This window comes from Miniopterus natalensis, chromosome 3 (assembly GCF_054644295.1).
Source record: "Miniopterus natalensis isolate mMinNat1 chromosome 3, mMinNat1.hap1, whole genome shotgun sequence".
In the NCBI taxonomy this organism is placed as follows: domain Eukaryota; kingdom Metazoa; phylum Chordata; class Mammalia; order Chiroptera; family Miniopteridae; genus Miniopterus; species Miniopterus natalensis.
The window spans coordinates 101,590,666-101,605,095 of record NC_142083.1 but is presented as its reverse complement, the minus strand read 5'-3'; the positions used below and the strand labels follow the sequence as shown (position 1 = coordinate 101,605,095).

General features: G+C 55.3%; 1 protein-coding gene across 2 annotated transcripts in view; it reads right to left on the bottom strand.

The window, feature by feature from the left end:
- Window positions 1-14,430, bottom strand: part of PRKCB (protein kinase C beta) — a 273,228-nt gene that overhangs the window by 52,586 nt on the left and 206,212 nt on the right. For both annotated transcript variants that reach the window (XM_087815849.1, XM_087815848.1), the window contains exon 10: window positions 193-366. In XM_087815849.1, the coding sequence (XP_087671975.1) occupies window positions 193-366 (174 nt within the window). The remainder of the gene's footprint in view (window positions 1-192; window positions 367-14,430) is intronic.

The window sequence follows — 14,430 nt, the reverse complement described above, 5'->3', positions numbered from 1 at the left end:
TGCCTTCCTTTATCTTTGTTGAAACAGCATCTGCCTGGGGGAGAGTGCTTCTCAGCGGCCAGCTCAGAGGTTCCCAGCAGCCTTCTCTGGGCCCCACATTTTCCTGTCTCACTGGGATAGCTTCGGCAAAAACCCGCAGAAACCCTGGGGTGAAGTGCCCAGGCCCCAGGCCCCAGGCCCCAGGCCCCTTACCATGGTCTGGAAGCAGGAGTGCAGCTGGGTCAGGAAGGGCGGCTTCCCGGGCAGGGCCAGCACCCGCTTCTCCACCATGGTGCACTCAACGTCATCGTCCTGGATCACAACATCCTTCTTCAGGATTTTCACAGCGTAGAGCTCATCCGTGCCTTTTCGCTCCGAGAGCATGACCTGGGAGAGAGAGCAGCAGGTCAGGGTGCTGAGAGGGCCCCGGGGGAAGCCAGGGGAGCTGATGCCACTCAGTCCTCTCGGGGCCTTGTCCACAGGCCCTCCACTAAACCAACAGGGGACGCTTTCCGCAGATGTCACACCTGCCAGGGCTGAACCCAACCAACAGAGACGGTTCAAGGAGCACTGACCAAGTACTGGTCCCTCTGGGACATGGTTCAGTGCCCAGCAACACGGCTGGAAGATAAACCACATGAGGGCAAGTGTCTGCCTGTTTCATTCCCTGGTGCAACTTGGCACATAATAGGTGTTCAATAAACCTTTGCTGGAGGAGGGGATTCCTGATAAAACTGAATACGGGGCTCTCGTCCCCTTATTCATTCAACTATTTAATATTCATCACGAGCCTGGTAAGCACTGGGGATACCGCAGTAAGCAAGCAGGAGCATTCTGGCTTCGCACTCCTGAGAGGAAGAGAGGCTTCAGACAATTACGGGGTGATTAATGTAATATTTCAACATCCCCTCCGCTGTCCTGGGGCCTCCCCCATGCAGCTGTGGTCACCAGCAGGGCACGTCAATCGGTGTGGCTCACGGCACCCCATCGTTCTGGCTGGTCGCGACCACCCCGAGGGAGCAGTGGCCGGAGGGTGCTGAAACCCACGAGCCTCGCAGGAGGGACCTTCTGATTGGGCAGTGGACCCACTTGCCGCAGCTGATCGGTAGGTGACTGGCCTAAGCTGGGCCAGTCAGGTTATCTCCGTAAGAGTTGGCAGTTAGGGGGCTCCAAGCCCTCAGTCTGGGGCCCCGAAGAGCACGCACAGAGCTGCCGAGGGCGGCTCGTTCCCACCGCGCGCAGGCAAAGAATGAAACTGAGGGGGAAGGAAGGTCGGGGGCGAGCAGAGACCTGCTTTCCAGCTCCTGGCTCCAGTCTCTCCCGGGGCTTGGCTGTTTCCCATTGGAAACCATACCCCTCCAATAAAATTATTGTTCTTATTTAAATTAAAACCGTTTGAGTGCATTTATGTTTCTTAGAGATCCTATAAGACAAAATTATTCCTTGAGTAGCTCAAAATCTTAATGAAAATTAAAATTTCAGGAAGCCAAACATGGTCAGGTGACTTGAACCGAGGCAAGTTCCGCTCTTCTGAAAGGTCAGCACCTTGGCCTATGTCAGGTCCCTGCGGCCCTTGTTGGCCACAGAGAGTCCCAGCTCCCCCTCGCGTCCAGAAGGGCTCTGGCTGGGGGCCGGGAGTCTGCATTTTAACCATCGCCCCCCCCCCCCCGAATCTAGTCAGTAAATGTGCTGTTGTGGGGAACTCTGAGGTACTACCGAAGCTGGCCCATTTAAGGGGGTGGCTGGGAGGCGTCCGTAAGTGAAACTATCCTGCCTTGAGTTTCCTAACAATTTCTCAGCAGTCATTCCTGCGGTCAGAAGAGAATTTTCCTTTGCTTCTTAGCATTCTAATCTTTTTTTCTTTTTTTGTTAAAAAGTACAGCTGACACACGGTATTATTTTAGTTTCAGGTGTATAACCTAGTGATCCAACATTTACATACCTTCCAGTGTGGTACCAACAAGTCCAGTGCCCACTGGTGAGCATACAAAGTTCTTAGGATATTACCGATTATATTCCCTACGCTGTACCTTACATTCCAGTGATTATTTATTTTATAACTAGAAGTCTGTACCTCTCATTCCTCTTCAGTGTTTTCAAAGAAGCTGCCCCCCCACACACACACACACTGGAATATTACTCAGCAATAAAAAGAATAGAATTTTGCCATTTGTGGCAACATGGATGGGCCTAGAAGGTGTTGTGCTAAGTGAAATAAGTGAGACAGAGAAAGCTTTCCTTTTCAATAGGAACCTCTCTGCCCTTTCTGGAGAGCTTTCTGAGCGCATCCCCAGTCGTAAAGGAAGTGGCATTCCGGGTGGTTCCATAAAATGCCCATAAGAGCTGACGCTCCTCAGTCAGCAGGCGGAGTCTGTGGCCTCTTCCCTTGAGCCTGGGCAGCGCTTTGGATGGCCTCAGTGAAAGGGGCACAGTGTGGGTGGCCCTGCGTGACTTCCAAGGCAATGGCTTCTGTCCGTTTCTCTTGGGACACCTGCCTTTGGAGCCCTGAGGCCACCGTGCTAGTGAGGCCACAGAATGGGTCCACGTGGAGAGGCCCGGAGACTGCGTGAAGAGCTCGGGGCCCAGATGGCCCCAGGTGCTCCAGTCCCAGCTGTCCCAGCTCCAGCCACTGCAGGAGGGACCCCGTGCCACAATCTACAGTGAGCACCCCAATTTCCTGACCCACAGAGACCATGAGAGATGAGAGATGATTGCTACTGGTTTAAACCTTGGAGCTTTGGGGGGATTTGTTAATGTAGCAGTAGAATCTAAGTTCATAGACGCGCTAATGCCACCCAGTGTCGTCAGGGTGGCTCCTGTCACCTTGGTTTAATTCTTGGGTTTGGTTTTGCGCACTTTTTTCAGTCAATATTTTTGAAAAGCTTCAATAGCTTTTGCCTCTGGGTGAGGCACCAGAGATGGAATGCGCTCTGCCTTCCAAATGTGTCACTCTCCTGGTCCCGCCAGGACCTGGCAGGCTGGCAATTCACCCATTCACTGAGTCAACATTCATCAGTGTCTAGGGTGTGCCCAGCACTGCAGGGCACAGGGGATGCAGGATGACAAGATTCCTGTCCTCATGAAGCTCACACTGCAGCCCAAATGACGGCTACTTCAATTGTCGTTAGACCCTGAAAAAGCAGTGTGCCACCGGTGCCCTGTGAGCGTTTAAGTGGAGGGCTTAGCCTGACTCGATGGGTGCTCTGGGGATGGGACGGTTACGTGGAGACCCAGGACCAGCAGAGCAGACACAGGAGAGGCACAGTCCAGCCACAGGGGAGGGAACCGGTTCCCTAGATTCAGCCACCTGGACCCACGATCCTCGGCCTTCACATGCTGTAGGGAGTGAGCACTCAAGCTCCAGAACCCCAATTCCTGATCCCAACCCCCAGCTTTCTGAGATCCAGCAAACCACCGTCTCCAGCAGAACCCGAGAGACCCGGCAGGAGGAGTGGCGCTGCCAGCAGTGGGGAGACTGAGCGAGGAACAGGTGCTGCGCAGAGGAAATGGCCCACGTCTGTGCCAGGGACGGCCAAGGCAATGCCGGGGCCCGTGGGAGGGGACGCGTCAGGGGCTGGTGAGGATCGCCACGCCCGCGTCTCCTCACACTGTGCACCATCTCAGTGCCCACAGGAACGTGGGCGGGCTCCACTCCTGCCCCTCCTCTACAGATGAGCAGTCAGGAGACTTGTCAAGGTCACCCCACTGGGAAGTGGCACTTCCTGTGTCACCTGTCTCTGAAGTCCATGCTCTTAGCCACAACCCATCGATTCTCGAGGCCAAAGTACCAAGTGTGTGAGGCCGCCTCTTCAAGTTATTGCTGGGGTGCTTCAGATTCGGGGTGCTTCAGATTCGGGGTGTTTCAGAGTCAGCTCCAGATCCTGGCCCTTTGCCTCCCCAGCCGCCTGCTGAGGTCGGGATCCTGTGGACTAATTCACGGCCACAGACGAACGTCACTGCCTCCTCCATTCCTTATACAACCACCAGCACACCAGGCGCCTGTGGCACTGAGCGAGGCTCTGGCGGGCGCCACCCACAGGGCACACCCGGCCCTGGTTCCAGGGAGTAAGTGGCTGGAGAAGATCTTCCTTCCTCCTGCTGGGCCCTGAAGCATCAGTGTGCAGAGAATGGCAGAGAAACAGCCATAGGGCTGGCAACGCCGATGACCATGCTCTGAGTGCCCTTTAAGTGACGCCCGTCTTCTAGTCATTGTCTTGCGCGGTTTCAGGAGCTCCCGCTTCAGTCAAGAGCAACACGCGGGGTGGGCTGTTCGCTCGGCCGTCGTTCCTCTCGGGTGAGGACTCCCACCAGATGGAAAGGATGTGTGGAAGTGACATTCTTATCAAATTCCAAGCCACACCTGCTGCCCACGCATCCTCTGGGAGAGCCGTGAAGGGCGACAGGAGAGGTGGGGAAGGGAGCCCAGGCCTGCCGTCTGGGAGTCCGCGCTGAGGAGCGGGAGTGGCCACAGGGGCACCGGTGGCGAAGTGTGCCCCGAATCTCAGCTCCTGACCTCACCAGGACAGTGGCGGTCAGGCACGGACTCCAGACTAAGGCCTGGGACATGTCCAGGTTCTTCCACGTGCTGGTGCTTGACTTTGGGAAGGTCAGTTAGCTTTGCTGAGCCTTGTAGCCTCATCTGTAAACCAGGGACACCCGCAACGCTTAGCTTTCGGGGTGCTGAGGGGCTGGTGGGCGAGGTGTGCGCCGAGCTGGGAGCGCGAGTGCTACTGTCCGGTGGCTGTACTGGTGTCCCCCGGCTGCTGTCACAAGGAGCCGGAACCGCGAGGCCTGAAGCGACAGGAGTCTGTTCTCTCGGTTCTGGAGGCGGAAGCCGGGTGGGGGCAGGGTGGTTTCTAAGGCCCGGCGGGAGTCCGCTCCGCGCCTCTCCCCGCTCCGGTGGCCGCAGCAACCTGGGTGCTCCTTGCCTGCAGATACATCTCCCTGTCCCTGCCTCTGTCTTCACGTGGTGCTCTTCCCGGTGCCTCTGTGTCTGTGTCCAAGCGGCCTCCCCTCGCAAAGCACAGCCGCTGGACTGGGGCCCACCCTAATGTCATACGTCTTCGTCTTATCTTGATCACACCTGCCAAGACCCCGTGTCCAAGTCAGGTCGCGCCGACTTGGCACACACGGGGGGCATTCTGCCCACCGCAGTGGCTGTCACCAGCTACATCCCTCAGGGGACAGCCGAGGGGGCCGCTTGTGATCCTTGCTCACCAGCACCGGCCTCCAGTTCTCATGGCTACGGAGATTCGCCCTGAGGGAACTGCGTGTCCACTGGCTCGCTAACCCGATACGGCAGAGACGGGTGGGACCAAAGCCCCGCCGCCCACTCCCCCAGAGTCAACGGACAACTGCCCAAAGTCCAAACCCAGTTCAGCCTCCTCAGTTCTTACACCAGCAAGCTTGTCAGCTCTACATTCGAATCATGCCATGTCCAGCCTCGTTCCTGGCCTAAGCCGCCAGGACCTCCAGCCTGCTCTCTGGCAGCCCCCCCACTTGTTCTCCGCTTCCACTCTGCTGGCCCCAACCTCCACACACGCTCCGCTCTCCCGCCTGCAGGGCTCTCCCCCGGATACGCTCCGCAGCTCTCCCTCGCGCCCTTGCAGGGCCTCCCTGACCACCTTCCCTAGGATGCAGTGCCTTTGTCGCTCCGTGTGTGTGTGTGCGCACTCTCAGCTTTCCAGAAGTGGAAGCAACCAGAGCTACAGGAAACATTACAAAAGTTCCTATTTTCTATAAGGACACCGTTTTTTGAGGAGAAAAGCAAGCCTTCCCCGGGACGCAGGTCCGCGTGAAGCACCTGCACGGTTTGAACCTGCGGCGCCACAGTGGCGGCTGCTCTCCACCCGTCGCCGACGTCAGGGTCCGGAAAGGAGCAGAGGCGACGGCAAGTTGGCTGGCCCCGCAGGGCTGCGAACTCGGCCAGCGCAGGGCCTGGCAAAGGACCCTAGCCGCAACTCCGATGGTGCATCTGAGGGAGACAGGCAGACATGTGGGGGCAGCAGGGCCCGAACACTAGCTTGGGGGAAGAGGGCCAGTGAGCGGCCATGAGCTGAGGTCAGCACGGGAGAGCGAGGAGCAAGCTCCAGCCAGGTGCGTCCACCACGGGCCCTCGGGTCCCCTCTCCTCTCCCACGCCCACCACACGAGGGTGCGGCACGTGGGCAAGGCCGGGTGCAGGGCTGGGAGCCGACTCGCTGCCAGACGTGTGCCCCCTCAATTCTGGGGTTCCATCTCTCGGAGGGACCCTGCTCTCTGGGGCTGTCTCCTGCTTGGGTTCCACGCAGTCGTGGGAAGACCTGCGCAGGCACTTAGAGCAGCTCAGCCCCGCACTTGGGCAGACGCGGCGGCCACCCCTCCTCTCCGGGCTCCGTCCCTGATCACCGAGCGCCTGTTCCCAGGCTCACAGCGGACCCCCAGGAGGCTGAGGAGCGGGCGCCCGGCCCACACAGACAAGGGAACCACCATCTCCTAAACACATGGGCCTGCCCACGCCAGCCCGGCTGCCCGGGAGGCCAGCAGAGCGTGGGCAAGAGGCCGTCAGAACGGCGTCGTAGCCAGGGAGAGAGCACTGGGGGAGCACCGTCCGCCGGCTCTTCCGAGGGCGCTCACCCCCAGGAGTGGGATTTGGAGAGAACTGGGTGCAGTGCACTACAAAAGGTCAGCCTCAGCACCCTCCGCTTAGCGGGAATCCTGACAAGCTCTTCGATGTAAGAACGAGGTTATGACATCGACCGAGTCTGATGAGCTGGGAGTTTATATATAACTAGAATCATAAACTTATAGTGGGTACAAGTTCCGCTCTGGAATCACGAGTTCGATCCTAACTCTATCACGTGCTTGTTGTGTGATCTTGGGCAAGTTACTCAACCTGAGTCCCAGTTCCCTCATCCTTACAAGGGGCGTAACAACAGTCCCTCACTCGTGCGACAGCAAGTGACATAATGCAGGCACGGCTCAGCACCGGGCACACAGCAAGCCCTGCCGTTAAAGCGGGAGCATGATCATGGCGACTAAGAGGGATGTCCCAGCTCCTCTCCCACAGTCCCAGATGACAGAAAGAGCCGGAGCACAGACCAGCATTTCTGGGGAATCCGTCTTAGGAGGTCGTTGGGCAGAGCCCAGAGTAAGAGGCAAGGTCACCCTGTCTGTGCCCAGAGGCGGGGCTGGGCGGGAGCCCTCCCAGAGAGGCTAGGAGGACGCCTGCGGGAGACGCAGGCTCGGGACAGACAGGACTTCCCTGTGGAGTCAGCAAGCCATCTGTCAGCTTCCAAATTCCGAATTGGGAAGGGACTGTATGGTCCCCAGGCCCTCACAGACTCGGCTTTTCTGGCATGGAGGCTTGCGAAAGCCTTCAGCCCCGCAGGGGTGGAGAGCTGGTTTACGCCCCCCAACCCCTGAGAAGCAGAGGCCTGAAGGAGGGGCGGGAGAGCTGCAGCCGCTGGACGGGGCGTGAGATGTGGACAAGGGCCCATTAGCCCAGACGGCACAGTAAGAGCCCAACGTACAGAAAGAACTCGATGCACTGAGCTCACCATGGTTGGTGAGTTCATCGCCTTTGGAGGTTCTCCCAACGTTTAATTTTCTCCCGTCATGAAGACGTCCTAACATGTTCTGGGTCATCTTTCCCCCCCCAACTCCGTGAAGTAATTTTTATCTAGGTTACCTTGAAGACCCCAATTTTAATTCTCCAAAGTGTAACCGTTCAACTCTGAATCGAATCACATGGCTCAGTCACACTAATGGAACATGAAGTCATGTGGTTTGGGGAACCGAATGCACCTGCCTCGAGGAGCAAACTAATTAGCAGCCTAGACATGATTCCTGGCTTCCACAGCTCGCTCTGGAGCAGGAACTGGGTAGACTGGCTAATTGAAGAAGCACTTCAGGAAAAACGGAAAGCGGTAGAACGGGGACAGATGCTAATTGGGAGTTAATAGTGCGGATCTGGGCGGGACGGCACCGCGGCGTTGATGCCGTCACAGGGAGTGAGACGAGCTAAGAGCAGCACCAGCGACGCTCGGAGGACCCAGCTTGGTCATCTCAGATTCATTACGTAAGGCTTTCCATACTTAAAATAAAGACTCTTTACGCGGCTTCATACTGTATGATTCTAACTATCTGACATTCTGGAAAAGGCAAAACCATGGAGACAGTAAAAAGATCAGTGGTTGCCAGGGGGTAAGGGGGCGGAGGAATGAACAGGCAGAGCACAGAGGATTTTCTGGGCAGTGAAAATACTCTGCATGACACCACAGTGGCGGGTACATGTCATTACATATCTGTCCAAACCCGTAGGATGTGCATCAGCGGCAGCAAATCCGAAGGTAAACTGTGGCCTTTGAGTGAAAATGACGTCAACGGAGGGTAATGAACGTGCCGCTCTGGGGGCGATGCTGATGGCCGGGGAAGCAAGGATTGTGTAATGGGCTTCTCAGGCCAGAAGTCAGGTTGGGAGGCGTTATTCGAATTTAAATCTTTTAAAGTGATGCCACATCACACCTTAGATTTAATCACGCTGGATTTTTGCCCACTAGCAGAGGAAGCCCACGGAAGTGAGAAACAAAGTCAGAGAGAAGGTGCTCTAGGCCTAGTCATCCCGGCTGTCCGGGGCTTGATGTTGTTAAGCAAATGTCACTACACCCTGGGAGGAGTGACTCACGGTGGGAAGGGGAGGAGAGGGGGAAGAGGTCCACCTTCATTGGGAAGATGCCCAGCCTCTGTGCTGTAAATGAAGACATTCAGTTGGATTTAAAAAGAAATGTTTCCTTGTTTGATTGGGAAACGCAAAAGGACTCCTAGTTCAAAACTCTGGGCTGTATCACTTCTATTATTGATGTAATGGAATTGATACGATAGAATTGAAAGGTGTCAGTTCCAGCTATTGAAGTGCTCTTTTGTGCTCAAATCAATGTTGCTGACATACGTCCTTAGTCAATTTTCTTCGAATCACATGTTCTATTACGCAAAACTAGACGGTTACAATACAAGCAGATTTATTTGACTGTTTTTAAGGCGGTTGCCCAGAAAACAGACCAGTAATTGATGCCTTTCACCAAAAGAAAATTCAACGAAGTACTTGGGATCCGTCACTCATCTCAACAACCAGGTTGCTCACAGGAGGCCTGCTTCTCCGCGGCCTGCCTGCCCCGGGCGCACCAGCCTCCTTGCCGGGAGCCATCGCGGACCCTGCGTGGTGGAGCTGTGCGGCCCGGGGTTATGCGCTCAGAGGCCACACCGCCCGGGTTTGACCCTGCACCCAGTGCTGCATGGCTCCTATTCTCACCCCTCTGATCTCCATCTCCTCGCCTGTAAACTGCAGACAGTAACAGCACCCACCTCGTAAGATCATTATGAAGGTGAACAAAGCACAGAAAACACTTAAGGCAAGTCCTCAACGCTCAAAACATTTACCCGCCCCTGCAGTGGTTTCCAACGAAGTCAGTTCATGATGGGAAACCCGGTGGGGTGAGAGGGAACTAAAACCAGGGCACGTTTAATCACATTAACCGCCTGTATTTGTACATCCGAAACACTTGCCATGGGTGTTGGACGATTACAACCGACAGGTTTCTGCTATTAGGTCTATTCTAGACGACGGGTTCCGCTGTCGGGAACCAGGACTCCGTCTGGGCCGAGCGGTGGCTTTCGGAACCAGCGCAGGGATGCAGCCGAGAGGGACGTACCGGGCAGCGGGCGCTGACACACGGTAATGGGACCAGAGGCCGTGAGTTATCACCGGAGGCAGTTTCCACGTTAACAGGCGCTGGCTGGCCCTGCAGTTATACGGCCAGATTTAACTTCGGATTATTTTCCCCAGAGTCAGGCAACATTTTCTAGAGTATACAGACCTCAACTCCCGCTCTGGCCTGCGCGCCAGACAGGCCGGCACCGCCCTCCTCTCAGGGAGGCTGCGCATTCCCACAGGCCTCTGGGGCACCTGTCCTGCCAGCCACCCCCAGCTGGCGGAAAAGTGCCCAGCCCTTGGCCAACAGAACCGAGTGGGTCCCTGAGCCGCACTGACCCGCCAGCTTCTCTTTCCCGGGACTTAAAAATTCTTGGGGATTCTCGACCTGGGGACAAGACATTGAGAACTGAGAAGTGACAGGCGGCCGAGGGAGGTGGTGTGATGCGCACCCAAGCAGCAGGGTGACGGGCTGGGTGGGGCCCAGGACGCAGACCATGGCGGTCGGGCTCCTGGAAGCTTCCGCATTCCAGCTGCACCTCCTGCCTCTGGGCGGGGGGAGACACAGAACCGTGCCCTGTCTTGCCAACGAATGCCCCCTACGCACCCCGACTCCACAGTCTTACTTCCTGCGTCGCAGGGGCTGCAAACCTGCAGCTCCAGGCAGCTCACTTTCCTTAATATGGTCATTTGGGGGGTGGGGATGGACCCTTATACTTTCTTGTCTGTCATTTACTGTCTACCGAGGAGTGAATTCAGCACCGCACTGAGCAGAGACTTGGAAGAATCAGAGAGTGAGCTGGCCTCACAGGACTTGGCAGATGAGTTGGCAAAAATACCCGCAGTCAGAATTGCACATGAAAGACCGGGGCTCGGAGGGAGGGGTGGCAACTGGGATGGAACCAAAGAGAAGGCAGGAACAGGCTCGGGCAGCAGATGTCCAAGGCGCTGGAAGAGAATGGAGGGAGCCGGCGGCAGAGGCTCTGAGCTGCGGGCGCGCAGTGTGACCGAGGAACTCGCCCTGTGCTGCAGGAAGACGCACAGCAGGTTGAGTGAAGGGAAGTGCTTTGTCCTCAGGGTTATGTAACCACATCTAGTGTGTGCGTGAGAGTCCACGCCACTGATGAGACTAAAATTAGGACGGACTCCACCACAGGAGCGCCAACACTTCAGAAAAGGCCTTTGTGAACCGGTTTGAACCAAACTGACTTTCATCTCCTCGGGCAATGCCTTCCTGTCCATTCAGTGCTGCGCCGGGTCCAGCAGAAGCCCTGTATCTGGGGCTCGGAGCCTGGGCTGCTCTCTGTGCCCAAACCTGGAGTGCGCACTACTAACCGGGTGGTTTTCGGGGAGGCCAGCTGGGAGGCTGCTGAGGGACGCTCTGTTGGGGAGCTGGTGCCAGCAGCCGGCGCCAACTTCACCAAGCCCATGCAGCACAGTGCGAGGGGGCAGACACAGTCTTTTTAGGGGCTCATGAGAGTGTTTTAATGTCTTTTAAATCACAAGAAATGAATAGATTTTTAGGTTGAGGAAAATGCTTTGACATGTAACATTAAAATATTCATCCTTATAACAATGCAATCACAAGACACAACTTCTTTTTTCCCAGAGTGGAAGAGGTGCCCCCAGGTGTCTTTATGCAGCTCTGAGGCAATTTTGAAACTGCAAAGTAGAGACAAGTGCTGTTAGTGACGGAAAGAGGCAACTGGAATCACGAAACTTAGTTTCAAGTGCTGGTCCTGCCTCTTCCCAGCTGTGTGCCCTTGGGGACACCACTCAACCTCTCTGACTCACAATTTCCATGGAAGTATAAGAGGGTTAATGCTGGTAACTGCCGTGCAGGGCTGTGGTGAGAATCAATCTGATATAATGCATGTGAATCCATAGCACAGTCCCTGGCAATCAGGATGAGCTCAATAAAAGTTGGAGGCAGTGGGGGTGGAGAGTGGAATGGGAGTCAGCGTCGTGAAGGTTAGGAGAAATGCAGGTTGAGGGCTGGGGAGAAAAGACTGGGAGGATCCCACGAGCTGAAGCCTCAGAGGCGGCGAGAAGGGCAGAGGCCAGAGGGGTGAAGTCCATTCCTGGGGCCCTCTCGGGAGTCCCTACCCATGGCTCAGTTCCAATGAGCGATCGCACATAGGTGGGTGGTGGACAGGCAGACAGTGGTGCAGGAAGAGCAGAAAACCTGGAGCATCCGTCATCGCTGTGGGCACTACGGGCGAGCAGCCTGTCTGGTGGCAGAGCTCAGAGAAACACCGGGCATGCAAACCTTGCTTAGCATGTAGCGCGAAAGCAGAGAGGGGGTAATGGGAAAATGGTCAACCTCCCCAGACACGTTTGCGGCAGGGAGAGGTGACCACTGTGTAGACTAGAAATGCAAGTGTGAAGCATCTGCAATGAAGAACCCAGGATCACACATATTTAAATCAAACCTGGTCCATTAAATGCCGCTAACTAGCTGTGTGGTTTTAGCAGGTTATCTCCACTTTCTGCATCTCATGTCCTCACCCGTAAAATGGGATAACAGTAGCCGCGGGACAGCGTAAGCGTGAGTCAGCACGTGTGAAGCACTTCCAGCAGAGCCTGGCGCACCGGCGGTGTCACCAGCACATCAGCGCCATCGCCACCACTGAACATGCGTTCCACAGGGACAGACATTTGCTCACAGCCATGTCCTCTGCACTAGAAGAGTGCCTGGCACATAGTAGATGCTTAGTAAATACTTTAAATATATATATATCTTTATCGATTTCAGAGAAAGAAAGGGAGGGGGAGAGAGAGAGAGAAACATCAATGATGAGAGAGTCACTGATCGGCTGCCTCCTGCACGCCCCCGACTGGGGATCGAGCCCAAAACCCGGGCATGTGCCCTGATCAGGAATCGAAATGCAATCACCTGGATCCCAGGTCGACGCTCAACCGCTGAGCCACACCGGGCGGGCGGTAAACACTTCTTAAATGAACAAATGCTTAATTATGCCTGTCAGAGGCAGTTATTATAAAAGTGATAGCTTCTCCCTGGAATGGGGTGTGGGCCCAATCTTAGTCCCAGTTCCTTCCACTCACAGCTGCCCCCTGCTGTCACCGGAGCCAGCGCACCGTGTCTCAGGCCTGGGGAGTGAGGAGCTGATCGCTGGTCACCCCGGACATGGGAGCTTCAGAAGCTGCTGGGGCGGGAGTCACGGGGCGAGGGGGGAGGCGGAGGCGGCAAATCCCAGGGTGGTCTGAGTCTATGGGCACGTTAATCCATAAGTGACAGAAGGGACGGCCAAGATCACCGGAAAGGTGTTTAAGGGCACAGGACATGTTGGGAGTGCTCCTCATAGAAAGGAAAGGACATGGGGACAGGGAAGATCAGAGACTTTCTGCACTTTCCCAATATGAACAAAAAACGTAGCAAAACCACTTCGTGTTCTTAGAAATAGAATAGAACTGAAGTGCCAAACTGTCATTGTGAGTGTAAGACCTTAGGACGGTTTTCCACAAAACGTGTTAACTGTACCACCAGCAGTAAACAAACAAAATTACTTCTTTTAACAAATTCTCCTAAGCACATTGAAATAAATATATGACAGGCAGATGGAGCCTGTGGCTTCCCGTGTATTACTGCTTCAGGCAATGGGAAGAGAAAGAGAAGTCAGCCAGCCCTGGACGGTGGCTCAGCTGGCTGGGCCCGCGCACCAAGAGGGCCGAGGGTTCGACTCCCAGTCAGGGCTCATGCCTCGGTTGTGGGTTCGACTCCCAGCCAGGGCTCATGCCTCGGTTGTGGGTTTGGCCCCTGGTCAGGGCACAGAGGAGAGGCCACCAATCAGTGCTTCTCCCTCACATCGATGTCCCTCTCTCGCTTTCTCTCTTCCTCTCTCTCTAAAAATTAACAAAAGCATATCCTCAGGTGAGGGTTAAAAAAAAAAGAAAGAAGGAAAGTCAACTAAATCAACTTAAAGGAAACTATTTAAGGTAGTGTAAAGGAGGGATGTGCATGGTAAAAAAACAAGCAGGTGCTTGAATAACTAGTATTTCGGACGCTTGGCCAAGGCTGCGCCCCATCAGCCCCGCTGCACAGCGGGTTTTGAGCTGGAGAAGCTGGCGTCAGCACCCAGGAGAGCAGCACCAGGGGCCGGGTCTGGTGCCTCATGGGGCCCAGCCTAGCCCCCAGTGGCCTCCTTAGTGACACTCCCGCCCTCAGGCACTAGAAGGCTCAGGTTTGGTTTCCACCACTTGGCTTCTGCTTTTAGTGCTAATCTTAAAAGCATATAAAGCAACACCCTGGATGGGACCTTTTTTTTTTTTTAATTTATCGTTATTGTTGAAAGTATCTTTGAAGCGACAAATCTAACACCTGGGCCCCCGGCTTCTAAAGACTTCCTACTCTTTTCTTTTAATTTTGTAAACTGACCTCTTCCTACTTGGTTAATTCCTGGCTGTGCTATGCTTCAGGAAAAGCAGCCCCAGCCCCTGGACTGCCCATGACTTGAACACAAGGAAATATCACCGGGGGGAGGACATGAAGCCTTCTGCTTGGGGGGTGTGATAAACTGGGAGTTTTCAAGGGCCAAGTCAGAAGGTCCTTTGTGTCCCCAAGGAAAATTCCAACAGCAGCTGAACATTAGAGCGTGTGGCTGACCACGGGCTTGTTCTCTCAGCCTCCCTTGCACTGAGGTGTGGCCATGCGGCTAAGGTCTCCCTAATAGTGGGGAGGCAGAAGCACTGGGTGCCACGTCCAAACTAAGACTTTTCAGAAGCAACGTGTGCCTCTCCCTCCCC